Here is a 17,065-nt window from a genome sequence, read left to right as displayed (position 1 = left end):
AGCTGATACTATAATGATTACAGATAACGTAATATCTCGCAATTTGTAATAATAATGATATTACATTGTTAACAGAGATAACAGTTAAAGTGGGTTTATTAAAATTCGGAATTATACTTGTCCAATCATTTATTTTATTATAAGATTATTTGTTTTTTTCGATTTTTTCCGGCTGAATTCCAGGGCTGTACTTCAGCTGAACCAAAAATCATGAATACCAAAGATGATGCCATTATAACGAGCGATATTATCAAAAAGATATAACGCCATAATATAATATTAGTCTGCAAAAGAAAAATATCTGCACGTAAAAAATAATAATAATTAAGGAATCATTTAATAACAAACATTTTTTCGTAAATATTCAATTTTCTAAAGATTGAACGAAAAAAAAAATGTTAAAATGTATTGCTGATGTAAGGCTTACGTCTTTTATGATAATAATTTTGGTATAACCTTGAGACTTCACAATGTTCACTTAAAACAACATTTTAATATTGGATTGGCAAGAAGATAATTTCATTTTATTCTCTATTCTAAAACTATTTTTAATAGAAACTCTGCTGAATTGATTGTGTTGCAGAGATGGTATAAAATGATACCGAGATTAATTTAGACGCTTTAAAACTTATTATTTTAATGTTCAATCTGTAGCGATTATAGCAGTATATGCGCGCATAAACGCGTCAAAGTTGCTTTTGTAAAATGTACAAAATAACGCAGGCCAGCTTGACACCAAAAATCAAGTTTGGATTAACGGAAAAGATAGTTTTTCTTAAAATTTAAATTGGGCGTTTGAGCTGTTCCTGTATTATCCGTATTATCAATTGAGCGCTTAAAATAAAATTATCAGTAGAGCGTGGGCTTATGAAAATAAAGAAACAACCCTATAGAAATTGGTGGCCTATAGTCTATTCAAAGTTATTTTGTACATACGTCATCTAAATTTGTGACGTCAAAACGTAGCGATGTTGCCGTATCAACTCTGAGTTTTAGTTCAGTTGGACTTTGATTTACAACAAAATTCTAATCTAAATAGAATAATTGAACAAAAATGCTATCAAATATAATTTAATTTAACATTATAATACATCTAAAAACTACACTTAATTATATAGCTACAATAATTTATAGGTTAGAGTTATACATTCTTATCACTATTGCTTTCAAGAATTTTGCATACGTCTGACAACCGAACGATTTTGATAGGTTCATTCGTTTATGTGTTGGAACTAATCAGACAGCAATGTGTCTCTTTTTAACTACAATAAATTGAGAAGGAAAGTATTGTCTGATTCTGAAACAAATTTACAAATTGCGACAGCCAATACATTAAACATCTTGATGACGTATGTGCAAAAATAACTTTGAATAAGTAAGTTTTAAGAATTAAATAAAAACCATGTTGAAATTAATTGAATTAAAATTGCACGAATGGCGAACGATAGTAAAATCACTAGAGTGTGATAAGGTCACTGGAGTTAACCAAATCATGAAAAAAATTATCAAGGCCTTGTCTTCAGGTGTTGCTTACACAAATTTGGCTATCGGAAAGTGTACCATTAGCGTGTCAGAAAGCGATAATTGTTTCTATACTGAAAAGAGGCCATAGTAAACAATATAGAAACTATCGAGGTATGCCCCTATTAGGTGCATGCTCCTCGAGGTGGTACCCTATTAAACTTCTCGACGCGGTCTCGACTTTGATGACACCACTGCTTTTCAACATAGTAGTGGATGCAATTAGTCGAAAAGTTTTTAAAAACAAGCATGTTATTGAATTGAACGTCATATATCATTTTGTTTTACTGATATCAAGCTTCAAAGCTATACATATTTTGCGAAAGTAATACCGTCATAGATGTATATCTCTTCGAAAATGTTAAGTTTCGACCCTGGAGAAACGATTAGCACCGGTTACAAGCAATGGGGAAAATCCAAAAGATAGAAGGTGAGTGTCACATCATTTGAATAACTGGCAGATCAATGGCAAAATGGCAATAAATGGCAAAAAATCATGGTTATCACCTAGCAAAGCCGTCCGATCGACTCCAAGGCCAAAGAGTTTTTGTCGCAAGACTCTCGTGGTGTATTACGAACTGTTGAAACCTGGTGAAACTGTTAATAGTGATCGACAACAAATGATCAATTTGATCCATGCATTGATATCCAGCTTAATAACGCGCCGTCTCCTAAAGCAACACCGGTCAAGGAAGCGTTGAAGGCACTTGGATGGGTTATATTATGGCACCCGCCGTACTCTCCAAACCTTACTTCGTCCGACTATAAAACTTTTCTCATCAATGGGAAACACGCTTGCATAGCAGCACTTTGCCAGTTTCCAAAAAGTTAGAAAATGGCTCGATGAATGGTTTTGCTCAAAAAAAAGTTTTTTTTGGGATGGTATCCATAAATTGCCTGAAAAATGGTTAAGATATATATAATCAAATAGCTAATACTTTAAATATTATTTTTTTCCATTTTCTTGAAAATTTTTTTTCCAAAAGAAAAAAACACAGTAATGACTTTCCAGTACACCTCGTATGTCTGCGAAACTTGGATACTGTTAGTCACAGACATGTATAAACTTGGGGTCATAAATGCAAAGCAAAATCTGCATGTTTCTCCCCGATATTATATTCGAAATGAAGTAATTTGTTGTGCGACCATCAATGCGCATTGAAATGGTTTGAACCTCTTTCAAATAAAAGGTGAATTCCTCACAGGCATGGAACAGCCCCGAAAAAGACATGGATCAAGATCAGAACAGATGCGGTTGATCACCAACTGTGGTAGGATTTAGTTGAAATGTTCGAAGTGTCACTAACAGCAGCTTATTGGTACGTATAGACACTCTCCCTGAGCGCCAGCTATGAATGAGTGGCGATGATGATTAAAACTGGTTTCCTGTATCAATCGTTAATTTGTATCTGACAATCTTAAAATAGTTCCTTGTAACTAATCATTGATATATTGTGTACATTGACTCTTTGTATTTCCATGAAAGTGTAGCTGGTCTCGTATTTCTCAAGATTGATTGATTCTGTAGCTGGTCTCTCAACTTGATTATAGATTATGATTTTATTGTGTAACATATAGTTCAATAAGTTCGAGGCCACCTTTAAAACAATCCACCGTGTCATCAATCGGTGATTGCTTAGCAACTGGGTGTTAGAAATTCATTGTATTTTCGTATTTCTATAATTCAATGTATTATATATATTTTTCCAAGATATCAATATATTTATCAATATTTAAATTTCACCTCATTTAATTTACTTTAAACATTCATCAATTTCGTTTGAATTAGACTTTCACTTGACTTGGCAGATATATTGATTTTTTGGTGGTAAAATTGGTAGGATTTCATCTCATGTTATCGCTTGAAACTGCTTGAAGATTATTCACATCTACAAACGTGGTTATTATTATGATTCCTTCTTATTTAGATACATTACTAGCATACAGTAGATAATAGTTAGTCGATGTCCTGAGGCATTCTTGCTGATATTTCTTTTAATATTGAATATTTTTTGCTTAATTCTGAAGAGCATGTTGGTGATATAAGATGTTAGTACATACATTTGTAAAGCTTGTGGTCGTCTAGGGAAACTACAGATTTGTTTTCTACTCCAAAGAGCGTTCAATGAAGTCTGTTCGGAATTAGTACAACATTATAATTGGTATTAGAACAAGTATAAAAATGATTTATATATTTTTGCCATGTTTTTTCTCTTTGTGTATTGCTTTTTAGAAACTCAGTTTCCCTTAATTAAGATTAGCCGGGTTGGTGGTTCAGTGGTAAAGGCAACAGGGTGGTCCACCTACTGTTGCGATAGTCGCGGGTTCGAATCCTGCTGGGGCATGGTCATAAATTTATGTTTGTGTTTAACCAGGCTGGGTAAGACTGGATATCTCCTGGGATGATTTCTAAAATTGGTCACTCGCCAGTCGGTAGGGTTAATGCCGAGGACCATGGTTCGAAGCTGACGTGTCAGTCATAACTGTAGGTCCATTCACTAAAAAATCCAAGAGGTTGATGTGACTAATAATCCATAGAACTTTACTTAATTAAGATTATTTTATTATTCTATCTTTTCGTAATTAATGTCATGATTAGTGCCATGATAAACTATGTCATCAACCAAGTCTACCAAAACGTTCTCACGATAATATTTCAAGTTGCAGCGATATCATAGTGTCCTTGGCCACTAGCTGTTCGAGCGGTTTTAGCGGGTAATCCTCCTAATTTTTTCACTTTAAAAACTAGATTTAGACAATTTTCTGCGCTCTGCTTCTGCTTCTAATTAGCCATATTACACAATTTGTGTTAATTTCATTTTATTTTATTCAAGTATTTCACTTTGTTTCGCATGTACTTTTTAATATTTATTACTAAAAACGGATTCACGCAATATACAAGAAATGTTGTTGGTCGACAACACCATATCATGCGTCATATACAACATACTACAAACATTATAAAGTTAAACTATAGACGAATTTATTATTTAATTTATTTTTAGTGTTATAGAATAGAATTAATATATTATATATTGTTCAATATTTTATTCAATACAATTAATAGAACTTAACTTAATCACTTAAGATTTCATAGTCCACTTATTAAAATTAGTTTTTCTATAGACATTGTTTCACATTAGAAGCTAAATTAAAATTAGAGCAGAATTGAGATATAAATTCAACTTAAATTTCTAGGCTCAACATCAATACAGCTTCTATATAAAAATATAGAAATTAGCATACGTAGAAAGTAACTGTAGACTATTGAAATGAAATTAGAAAGTAAGTAGAAAAAGTTCAGAAAGCTACCAAAGGCAAACTAGCGGGGGAGGAGGTACAATTGATAATGACAGAGAATTTTGTTGGAAGTGAAAGAAGCCCAGATCGTATTACGACTATGAACAATTCTTTGGTAATTTTCTTCAAGCTAGAGGTATTATGTCACGGAGTGCTAAAAGGTTATGGCAAGTGTTTAAATTAATCTGAAAAAGAATTTCCGTTTCTTATGTTTGCGGACTCACTAAGATCGAATATGTAAAATACTCTGGAGAATAATCTAACTGACGGAATTTTTTTCTGAGGATCTATAAACTAAATTTTCTGAAATCGTCAACTTGCACTGTTAAAAATCTTAGCTCCCAAACACTTACATATCCTGAATAGTACGTTGTATGGAAATGATACAACTTTGCCTTAACTGTCTTGAGTCATCCCCTCATAGATTATATAACAAGTCTACCACAAACTGCGACTTAGAGTCTTTCAGCGGAATATGTACTCAAATAAAACCCAACAAATTTTTCTAGCAGAGAGGAGATTCTTCTTTGAGAAACAATAGGCTGAGAATTGCATTAAAATTGTATTCAAACCATATAGGAACATGTGCAACCCTAATGCTAAAAGAGGATGTTTAAATGTGACAGGTATCCTGTGAGTGTGGGAAAATGTACATATGAGAAATTGGGAGGGTGATAGGTGCCGGATAAAGGAACATCTACGGTGTATAAGATATGGACATACAGTACAGTCGGTCTTGGCTGAACAATGTATGAATACTTGTTGTGGCCCACCAATCAGTTTAATAAAGTTGACGTTTAAGTCACACCACAAGGTTATTTTGACAAAAACAAAATAATCTCAGCAAATGCAAAGATTATAAGGACAACCCTACGTAGCATACCATCCTGCCGATTTTTAATTATTCAACGGACCAGCAGGATTCTTGTCAATTGATTATCCAGCTAAGGCATTAAAAGATATTCAGTATCAGAGCTCTCAACCTGAAGTTGCAATCTGTAACTATTGAGAAACGCCTGCTAGCTCTAGCCAGTGAATTCCGGGAATCAATAGTTAAGTATTTACATTAAATCTTTATTTATATTAGAATATCATTGGATTAACAGTATCATTTATACCATTACTGATTTAAAGTTGCTTGTCACGGAAAGTCCAAAAGAAAAATCATAACATTAACAGACATTGAAAACATTCTAAACACAGTTTGTAGACAAACAAAATTATTATATTGCCAATCCAATAATAGGACATTAATTTTTATGAAACTTACCATATCAGTCAAGAACCATTGTACAAAAATAGGACCTGTGATTGCTAATACTTCAGAGAATGCGTTTTCAACACCCAGCAATAATCCGCCGTATGTCGGAGACAAATCTATGTGATTTATATAAGAACCGTGCATCAGCAAACCGCTCAGACCCATGATGATATTCAAGAGAAAAACAGCTAGAGCGATTTGGGTTTTTGAAACGAAAGCCAACCAAATTAAAGCCAGAGATGGTAGTATTGTCGCTGAAATTAAATATAAAATAAGATAATTCTAAAAATAACATAAAATAGACATCATTTTCCGTAGAAATCTCAAAATAATAAATAAATTCATAATAACGATGACTTATAAAATTTACTTATAATAAAGGATTAAGTAATAGTTAATAGATAGTTTAATAAATATCCGTTTGTTTTTGCTTTTTAAAACAATTAGAAAAAGCTACAATTGGATCAAATTCGGTGTTTTTAGAAATTGGAAAGGTGTATTAGATGTTAGAATTAATTCATATCGTTTTATAAACAATAAAGTATAGGCTTATTCGTTTAGGTTTGATAGCTCAAATAAAACAGAATAAGCATATCTCCGAAAATTTTGAAAAATGAACTAGCATCAGCTCGTCAATTTTTTAGAAAAACAAAAATTCATTCCCCTCCCACTACCGCTACCATTTTGATTGCATATAACTGCTCAAAGAAAAGAAAAGTAAGTTTGGTTTTCATAAAAAGTTTATTTGGGCTAAATTATATCGGCTAAATGCTGACCGCGATTCACTATGCAACTTTCGGCTCTTTTTAAGGCATTTTTCATGACATCCTGCAACATCTGAGGCTGCATTTTTCAATTTCGTGACGAATATTGTCTTTAAGATGTTGAATCGTTTGGGGCTTATTCATATACATTTTTGATTTTAAAAAACCCTACAAGAAAAAGTCTGCTGTTAAATCCGTAGATCTGGCTGGCCATGCTAAAAACGTGATGTACATGTCCTCCAGTCCTTGCTGTTCCATTTCAGACAGAAACTTCTCGACAGAAAATAAATTTCGAATCATGTCTTGGTAGCATCCAGCAGTAACAGTAACTGCAACACCTTGGTCATTTTCAAAAAAATAGAGGCCAATGATGTTTCCGATATGAACACCACACCATTCAGTTGATTTTAGTGGATACAATTATGTTTCATGAATTAATTGAGGATTCTGTGTTTCCCAAAACCAACAAAAGAAAATGGGCTTTATCGCTCATTATCAATTTAAATGAAAAATCTTCAATTATTCCAGACCAGACAGCCTTAACATAATGGTTAAAGCGAAACTAAGTTAAACATTACATAACTAAGATGGCGGGCAATCAAAATGGTAGCGGGACTTTTGCACGTTTTAATTTCAAAGAAAATATCAAATAAAAATTGATCATCATTGAAAATAATATGAAGGGCTAAAGATTGACAATATTTTGTGGTTAAGTGTATATAAAATCCGTATTTTACATATAGAGAAAAATCGGCTATTTATTAGAGTGTCCAATACTTAATCTTTTTTAATCCGCTGATTATGAAGAATGTCCTGAAATAAAGTAATTCACTCAATTTTATTATCTCTTACCACAAAATTGAAATATTCTTCGGCAATTCATTAAAGAAACGATTTTTCTATTCACGATATAATCACCTATTGGTGCCGCTACTATTATTAGCACTAGCTGAACCATTTGCGGTGAAGCTGATATCAAACCATTCTGCAAAAATAAGATATAAACATTGTTTCATCGAGTTTATTATGGTACTACTCACTGAGCTAATATTCAAACCGAGACCTTTACTCAGGTATGTTGGTAAGTCCAGAGTAATTATGTTAAGACCCCAGGCGTTTCCCATATTTGACGTTATCAGTACCCAAAATGGAAATGAAGTCAAAATGGCTTTCCATGGTATATCTATGTCATTCTAACAACACACATATTAGTATTAGCTTATGCAATCTACTATTACTAGACAAAAAAAATTGCGATTTTTTGGTAGTAAATTTGCACATATTTCATATTATTTTAACAGTGGAACTATATAGGCTTTAGAATTCTGCTTATAGTAGTTTAAAATTTCTTATAGCAATTAATCTTATCAGTCCATTGTCTTGTAGAGTGTCGCTTGTTTCTAACAAGTAATCAAATTATCATATATATTTTCACTGTAGGTAAACCTCTCATGTGTCTAACTAAATATCTTTTAAAATAAGTATTGCTGAATTTCAAAATAATATTGCTGAGATATTTTTGAGAATTTTATGTCTGAAATACTTTTATTAATGTATCGAATATAGTCTATTTATGAATTTTCTGAACAAAAAAAAAACTGAAATAAGTAGGGAACAGTACTGATTTTCAAAGTACTCAAATCCTTCAAAGGAATTTCAACAGTAGAGATTACGGTGATTATGAAACTGAACTTGTTGATAACACTAATATCGAAAATTATTTTTTAAATCTTCTTGGTTCTTGGTGACTTATGAAACGTGTAATTATTGATCGTAGTGAACGGTTATTAGAACAATAGACACGAAATTTTGAAGATGTAGATTTGTCAAGCTCTGTCGGATGAAGATTCAATGCAAACTCAAGAGCTTGCAGCCGTCACTTATAAAATTGCTAACTATGAATATGGGTGCCATATGTGTTGAGTGAGCAAACCCTTTTTTTAATTTATAGGACAAGAAATGAGGCAGGTCATATTGTTTCATAACAATGATGGACCATATTGCTTTCCCGGAAAATTCTACCGGCATATTCACTAGATTTACCTCCAATGCAGCATTGCCTCGAAGCTTGCAAGTTACTTTCGCGGCTGCATTGTCGTGTGAGAAAGTTTGCGCAAGATGAAAATGGTCAGAATGGACACAACGACACATATTCACCCATCGGGAACTAGCGGTTAGCAGTACGCATAGGTTGGTACCATTCTGGCATAATGTGAGATGTTTAAATAGCTAATTATTCATAGTTTTAGTTCTAATATATTTTCATTTTATCAATAAACCCAACCAATAATTTACAATAAATTCACTACAGAAGAATAAACAATATTTGCAGGTTTGTTTTTTATAAAAAAATTAATTTGCTGAAAATTCAGCAGCTAAAATTTCAAAATAAATTAGATATGTTATATATATATATATATATATATATATATATATATATATATATATATATATATGAAATCGCAAGAACTTTTCATAATCTTTACGTTATTAAGTAGGATAATAAACAATACTGAACCTACTTTTTGTGTTTGTTCTAAAGATTCCTCGATATAAATTCGTTCGGTTTCACTAATCCATGGATGTTCCGAGGGTGTGTCATATCCGAGAATAAACCAAAAGATACACCAAGTAATACCACAAGCGCCAAATATGTAAAAAACAATGGGCCATCCGTACCAACTTGCCGCTAGGTAGCCGGTGATCAATAATGCCAATATGACACCAACATTACCACCTAGTGATTTAAAAATATCTTTGAATATTGTGATCGGTAGAATAGCGGTGTTTCTTAAAACTGAAACAACACGCTCTTACCGGAGTAAAGCAATATAGTAAGTTGCGATCTTTCATTGATAGGTGCCCATAAACCAAGTACGGCATGACAAGCTGGAAATGTAAAGCCTTGAAATAGACCTTGTATCATTCTGAAAATAAATAATAGATTGAAGAAAAAGTAATCTCGGTTTTTTTGATCATTTCTCTGATTCAAAATTATATATACCAAAGTAAATATATATAATTAAAACATGTTTTTGAGTTCATCAACATACTGCCGTTCAAGAAGGTCTTTTTGTTTCAGTTGTATAGTACTCATTAATGGATTTCATTGGCACATAGCAGTGAAAATAACATCCTTTTTACTTCGCGTAAAAATGCTCCAAATAGTCCATTCTAATGTCGATACATTGGACTTGCAATTTGTTTTCAGAAACAGCTGCCGATTGGAATTGGATTGGATTGCCGGAGCTTTGGGTGTTTTTTTTTGCTTTTTGCTTGAAACTTCGAATTGACCGATTTGACTGGGTTATATGGACTGTACCCATTAAACCCCTTGCACCCAAACTCTCATATTTATTTTCCAAAGTGTTAGTATGTCGAATTTGAAGAAAACGTTAAACACGTGCAGGACAATGAGTCGGTAGCAGTGATCAACAATGCCAATATGACACCAACATTACCACTTAAAAATATCTTTGAATATTGTGGTCGGTAGAATAGCAGTGTTTCTTAAAACTGAAACAACACGCTCTGACCGGAGTAAAGCAATATAGTAAGTTACGGCATCACAAGCTGGAAATGTACAGCCTTGGAATAGCCCCTGTATCATTCTGAAAATAAATAATAGATTTATTCATACACATTACTACTAGTTTTAATCGATGACCTTTTGCTGATTTTTTTGGTAAAACCATAGTCCCGTCATTGTAGAACTTGGGCAAAACCATTGAAGCAAGTGATTTTTCACTCACCTCTTTTGAACCTAGCTTTACGCCGCTAAGAAAATCTTGCAGATACTGGAACAAATGGTAGTCAGACGGGGCACGGTCCGGGCTATAAGGTGAGTGAAGAACTAATACTTCCCACCAATTCTTTGCCAATGTTTACTAAACCAAGTTACTAAAGATAGGTATAGTCTAGCATTATAGTGTGCTATTTGTGCTGCTTTAATTGCATTAGTTGTTTAGCCAGGTTCACGCAGCTCATGACGAAAGATTCCTTTCTAATGCCATCAAACAGTTACCTTTGCCTTCTCGGCATCAATGACTTAGGATGTTCATTTTCAAAACGCAATCATTTTTACTGAGTAAGAAAACAACGCGATTTTATATCTAGAATTTTCTATGCGATTTTAAGAATTATTAAAAAACCGAAATTACTTTTTCTCCAGTCTAATAATAAGAAATTAAAAAAATTACATTTAAAAAATTAAATCTTCTAGGACTTTGAGTAGATGTTGTTATTTCATGTTCATATAAGAAAAATGTTCATAAACAAATATGAGATCGTAAACTACACTCATTATCGGCAACACTAGCTGTTGAAAACAAGTGAGAAGTCTTCCTGGTCCTTATGCTCATTATTGATGCCTCAAATATTATATAAAAATTAACAGTGTTAATTTTGGAATTTATTTACTTTTCTAATTATTTAATTTTCTGTTGACTGCAAAATAGGAATCACCAACTTTGATTTAACACTTGTATTAGTTTTTCAATTAAGACAATTCCAATTAATTCCGTTCTAATCCCATGAGATACCCAACATCACCTTACTTGACCCCAATTCAAGAATTGCATTCGATTGTGATCGTTCACCTTGTCTCGCCCATGATCTTTTTTTTAACAATATTCGCGCAGCTTATCTATTTTTCATCTACCTGTTAATCTTTTTAAAAATATACAGGGCTAATAGTAATTTTATTTCGTTTTTGCATTTTAGTGTATGTCTAATAAACCATTCATATTGACAGGTCAATTGAAAAGTTCCCGGCCTGACACATATATGATGCTACTAGAATTAAATCCATATGTTTTTTAGTTAGCCCTAACCCTCAAAATATGCATGTATACATTTGACAGCTGTCGGATCATTAGTTTGTGAATTATAGCATTTTGGGTGAAGCAACTTTTGTTGATAAAATATTGCTTTTTGAAGGGAAAAAATATAGTTGAAGCAAAAATTTGGCTTGATACCGAGTTCCAGTCTGGACACTGCCCCAGGAAAATCAACCATCAAGGATTGGTATGCTAAGTTGAGACGTGGTGGAATGAGCACCGAAGACGGTGAACGCTCAAAAGTGGTTGTTACCGAAGAAAACATTTAAAAAATCCGCAAAATGATTTTGAATGACCGTACATTGAAACTGAATGAAATAGCGGACACTCTAAAGATATCAACTGAATGCGTACATCATTTCATTAACGAATATTGGGGTGTGAGAAAGCTCTGTGCAAAGTGGGTGCCGCGCGAGCTCACTTTTGACTAAAAACAACAACGAGTTGATGATTCGGAGCAGTGTTTGAAGATGATGAAGCGTAATAAACACGACTTTTTGCGTCGATATGTTACAATGGATGAAATATGGTTCCATCATTTCACTCCGAAGTCCAATTGACGGTCTGGATCTAAGTGAACTGGACACGATGAACCCGCTCCAAAGCGTGGGAAAACGCAACAGTCGGCCGGCAAGGTTATCGCATCTGTATTTTGGGATGCGCTTGGAATAATTTTCATTGACTACCTTGAGAAAGGAAGGACCATCAACAGTGACTATTACATAGCCTTATTGGATCATTTGAAAGACGAAATCGTCGAAAACGGCCGCATTTGCAGGAAAAGAAAGTGCTGCTTCATCAAGACAATGCACCGTGTCACAAGTCAGTGAAAACGATGGCAAAAATCCATGAATTGGGCTTCGAATTGCTTCCTCATCTACCGTGTCCTCCAGATCTGGCCCCCAGCGACTGTTCTCAGATATCAAAAGAATGTTCGCTGGGAAGACATTTTCGTCGAGGTGATCGCCGAAACTGAGACATATTTTGAAGCAAAGGACAAATCGTATTACAAAATGGTATCAAAAAGTTGGAGGGTTGTTATAATCGGTATCTCACCCTTGGAGGGAATTATTTTGAATAAAAAAGACTAATTTTGCCGAAAAAATGTGTTTTGCTCTGGTAGGCCGGGGACTTTTCAATTGACCTGTTATTAATTAGAATATATTTCCAAATTATCATCCGGTAGAGTATTTGATCTTATGTGTTAATATTTTTCGAGAAATATATTAATTTAACAAAGAAAAGGTGGATATTTTTCAAAGCAGTCTTTCAAATTAACTTTTTTCTAAACTTTCTCAAGATTAAAAAATTCTTATAGATATGTTATAATGTAGTTATTTCATCTTTGAAGCAAGACTTCATAAACTCTTTCAATCCATTCAGTAGCTTTTCGATTGACACTTAACAACCAATGTTCTCATTCATTTAACATTGGCCACTAAATTCATCATCAAAACGTCACATATTTTTTTGCGCTTAATTTCCCTATTTCGGAAGTAAAAGAGCAAAACATGACAATAATGACCTCCTTGAGTTTCAATTTTCAAAACCCAATAATATTTTATTCACTAAATAATTTACGCTATCTTTATATCTAGAGTGTTATACATACTTAACTTAATTAAATAGGTTAGAGATATGCAACTTTAAAACGATATATTAGGAAAAGCAGAAATATTTTTTTTCTCATATTTCATGTTGTCGAAATTGTAAGATTATTACACTTGATGAAGCATGAAGCTACATGTGAGTACTTTATTAAAACATATCCGAATTTCCTCATAGTCAAAAATTATAGATAATCATTTGTCGTATATTACCTTACACCGATTACTCCATTCGATCCAAACAAAGAAGAGCATAATGGTACTAAAGTAAATGCGGAACTATTTATGAACATTGATACCAACAACACCCGCCGTAATCCAAATTTTTTGAAAATATATCCAGAAAACAGTTGCAACACGATATAAGTCCAATAAAACGACGATAAAATGATATTGGTGTTCTTCCAATCATAGATCTACAAGCGGAAAGGGTCATTAATCGGCGTATTAATATAAATTAACTTAACTAAATCGATTTCGCAGATCGATCGATCGAGGAAAACCGCACTCACCGGTATTTTCGGATTGGTCGAACTGCTGTCGGTCATTGCAACAACTGCTATCGACATTGAACTTCTGGTCAGCATCGAAACCACCAAAAAGAAAAAGAATAGTATCGCTTCGACATGTCGAAAACCAAGTTTTGGCACTGGAATATTAAAAATATATTTTAGTAATTGGCTGTTTCTCTTCTCTGTAAATTTGAATCATAATCAACTAAATTTTTTTATAACTACATTACTAGATACGCTTGGTGTAATCTTAATTTTAAATTAATTTATTACTACATTTCATTTGTACTTGGATTAATTCACAAGCTAGACGAGTGCGAGAAAATACATCAATATGTATTCTTCAATTATAAAATTATAATAACTTATAGCAAAACACTAAAGGTATACAATTTATTTAAGTTCGTATGGTTTGGTTCGTTTCAATCTCCTGACATCCTGTCCGCTGTCCAGCAGTTGTATTGCTTCCACGTTAGTATGATTTAGTAATTTTCTTTCGTGTCTTTCGTGTTCCAATCTTGGATACTTCGCAAATCCATTTGATTTCCAGAGCATCGTGCAGTTTTTTGTTGGTTACGTAGCGATAAGCATTGGTAATCATAACTTTGTTTTGACAGCATTGGATAACTAGTTGATTTGAATTTTTAGTGCAACCCCATATTTGCATCTCATATGTCCAAATTGGATTTATAATTGTCTTATGAATCAACTTCTTTGATTTTAGATCAAGTTGAAAGTATCTTCAGACTAACCAGTATAGTTGTTTTATTTTGGTTCTAATGTGTTTTGCTTTTTGTCTAACATGATGTTTCCAATTTAATCTACCGTCAAGATGAATGTCGAGGTATTTAGCTGATTCTGCTTGAGGAATTGGGCATCCATTGAGTGATATAATTAAGTTTGTATTATTTCACCGCAATGCAAAATTAACGTGGACAGATTTGGAGCTATTAAGTTGAATTTTCCAATCTTTCGTCCATTTGTAGATTTTGTTGACCGCCACTTATACTTTTTCTACTGCCCTAGGCAGAGATATGTCGTTTGCCATAATATTTGTGTCGTCAGCAAAGGTTTCAAGTAGTGTTTCTTTTGTTGTTGGAATGTCAGCAGTCTAGAGCAGATAAAGGAGAGGTCCTAAATAATCAACTAAATGGAAAATTATATATATATATAATTAATAATACACCTTTTGCACCACTTGATGATGAGGATATGTTATAAGGCAGGGTTTTTCCTCTTTTCTGCAGTATCTTCCTAATATATTAATTACAGATTTTCTTAATTTGCCCCATGGTCTTTCTCCTTTCTATTCTAGTTTCCCAGCTTTACTGTTTACCTGTTTTCCGTGTTTCATACACTGTAAGTGTTGCCACCATTTAAGCTCTTTCTTTTCTATGTACTCTTCCTCTGATTACATAGAAACCTTCCTTAAGAACTCTTCCTCAAAATTATATATACCAAAGCAAATATATATTCATAAAAAGTATTTTTGAGTTCATCAACATACTGTCGTTTAAGATGGTCTTTTTGATTCAGTTGTATAGTATTCATGAATGGAGTTCATTGGCACATAACAATGTAAATAACATCCTTTTTACATCGCGTAAAAAACTCCAAACAGTCCATTGAAATATCGATGCATTATTGTTTTTGGCCTTCTGCGAATAAAACGACTTTGATAAAAAATAGTATATAATTGTAAGTACTCTATCCTCTGTTAGATATTGTATAGCTATATAGTTTTTAACTTTTCAAAATTATTTTGTGGACTTGGCAATTTGTTTTCAGGAACAACTGCGGAATTTCAGCTTTCGGTATATTTTTTGTATTCAAATTTTTAATTCACACAGGGTCATAACTCTCACAGAGCCAATGTTTTCTCTCAACAATATTTTTTCCGAATGTTTTTCCCGATTTTTTTTATCATTTTTTACCACCAATCTAAAACCACTTATATTTCGGTTAACCGCCTGCTGTTATATCCTATTATAACATACTTCTAGTTCCTCCTTCCATTTTTGCTGTTCTCCATGCACTTCAAACCCATTATCTTCAAAAGCTATATTTTGTTCCAAAAGTTCATATCAAGTAAAATACCAGTGTCAATCAAAATTCTTGTGTTCCTATACAGTCTCGCCCATCTAATGCCTCGACCGACTAAGGTAAAATGTGTTCTATTGTAAGATGTTGAAGAAACTAGTAGCACATTTCTCAGTTCACAAATGCAAATACCAAAAAGTGCAAAAAAGGAACTGCTACTATAATAAAGGTTAAGAATACCTTTCCCAAGGTATCTTGTCCAGAAATTAATATATAAATTGTCCTTGGCCCATCTTTTGAGGTGTCTACCACAATCCCGAGTCTAACTCGTAATTTGCACACTGGAAATTCGAACAATCCCCGAAAAAGAACCTCAGGACTTGCATTTTGTTGCATTTGCTAGTTCTTCGAACGTAGATATCTATGGATTATTAAATTTCGGATCAATTTATAAACAATCCCAATCATTAACTGAATAATCTCTTACGGAATTACAATACCAACTGTGCAGTACTCTATAATTTAATTTGATGTCCCTTCGAAATTCTAGTCATCTCTTTTTTCAGATATCTCTCGAGCTTATTAGCTTCATCATGAAACTATAAAATGAAAAGTTGATAAAACAAGAAATAATGGCATTTAAACTAATAACGGACGTAACATATTATCTGGACATAGTTTAAAAGTACTCGTACTCGTACTCGATTGTATCAACAATATCAACTTATCAAAACTAAGGACTAAATCGCTATCCCATTGACGACAAAGTCAGGTAAGAGAACAATTTTATTTTTCTGTTTAAAAATATTTAGAATAAATTAAAATAACAATCGAAGTAATATAGTTGATCCAGTTTTATTATTTTTAGAAAATGTACAATAATGTATGCATTAATACAATCATCAAATAATTCTAAATAATAATAACCGGTTTATAATTTCAGCCAGAATAAAAATAGCGTTTTAAAAATCAGTTTACCTTGTCTTTTGTTTAGTTCGGCAACTTTTGATTCGTTACTCGTTTTAATATCCATCAGTGCAGATACAATAAATAAAATCAATTTAAAAACAACTTACTACATTAGTGGACAAGTCATTTTTGACATATCAAAAAAAATTTCTTCAATTTATTTCAATCTCTAAATATTTTATCTGATAATAATATCGATGGACCTCTTAAATATATAATTAATATTTAATTAGTACTTAAAACAACAATAATC

At 32.8% G+C, this 17,065-nt stretch overlaps 1 protein-coding gene across 1 annotated transcript; it reads right to left on the bottom strand.

Moving 5' to 3' along the window:
• Positions 1–111: 111 nt before the first annotated feature.
• LOC143194235 (vesicular glutamate transporter 2.1-like) lies at positions 112–17,023 on the bottom strand. The gene is made up of 9 exons (XM_076400874.1): positions 16,822–17,023; positions 13,804–13,940; positions 13,505–13,707; positions 9,664–9,773; positions 9,369–9,583; positions 7,887–8,039; positions 7,699–7,831; positions 6,092–6,336; positions 112–284 (listed from the first exon to the last, which is right to left on the bottom strand). The coding sequence occupies exons 1-9, from the start codon at positions 16,874–16,876 to the stop codon at positions 138–140; spliced, it is 1,398 nt and encodes a 465-aa protein (XP_076256989.1). The 5' UTR covers positions 16,877–17,023; the 3' UTR covers positions 112–137.
• Between the last annotated feature and the right edge of the window lie 42 nt (positions 17,024–17,065).

This window comes from Rhynchophorus ferrugineus, unplaced genomic scaffold, assembly GCF_030347505.1.
Source record: "Rhynchophorus ferrugineus isolate W39M unplaced genomic scaffold, kcgeb_rfMv2 rfM3, whole genome shotgun sequence".
Classification (NCBI taxonomy): domain Eukaryota; kingdom Metazoa; phylum Arthropoda; class Insecta; order Coleoptera; family Curculionidae; genus Rhynchophorus; species Rhynchophorus ferrugineus.
This window is presented reverse-complemented; position numbering and strand designations above follow the sequence as displayed.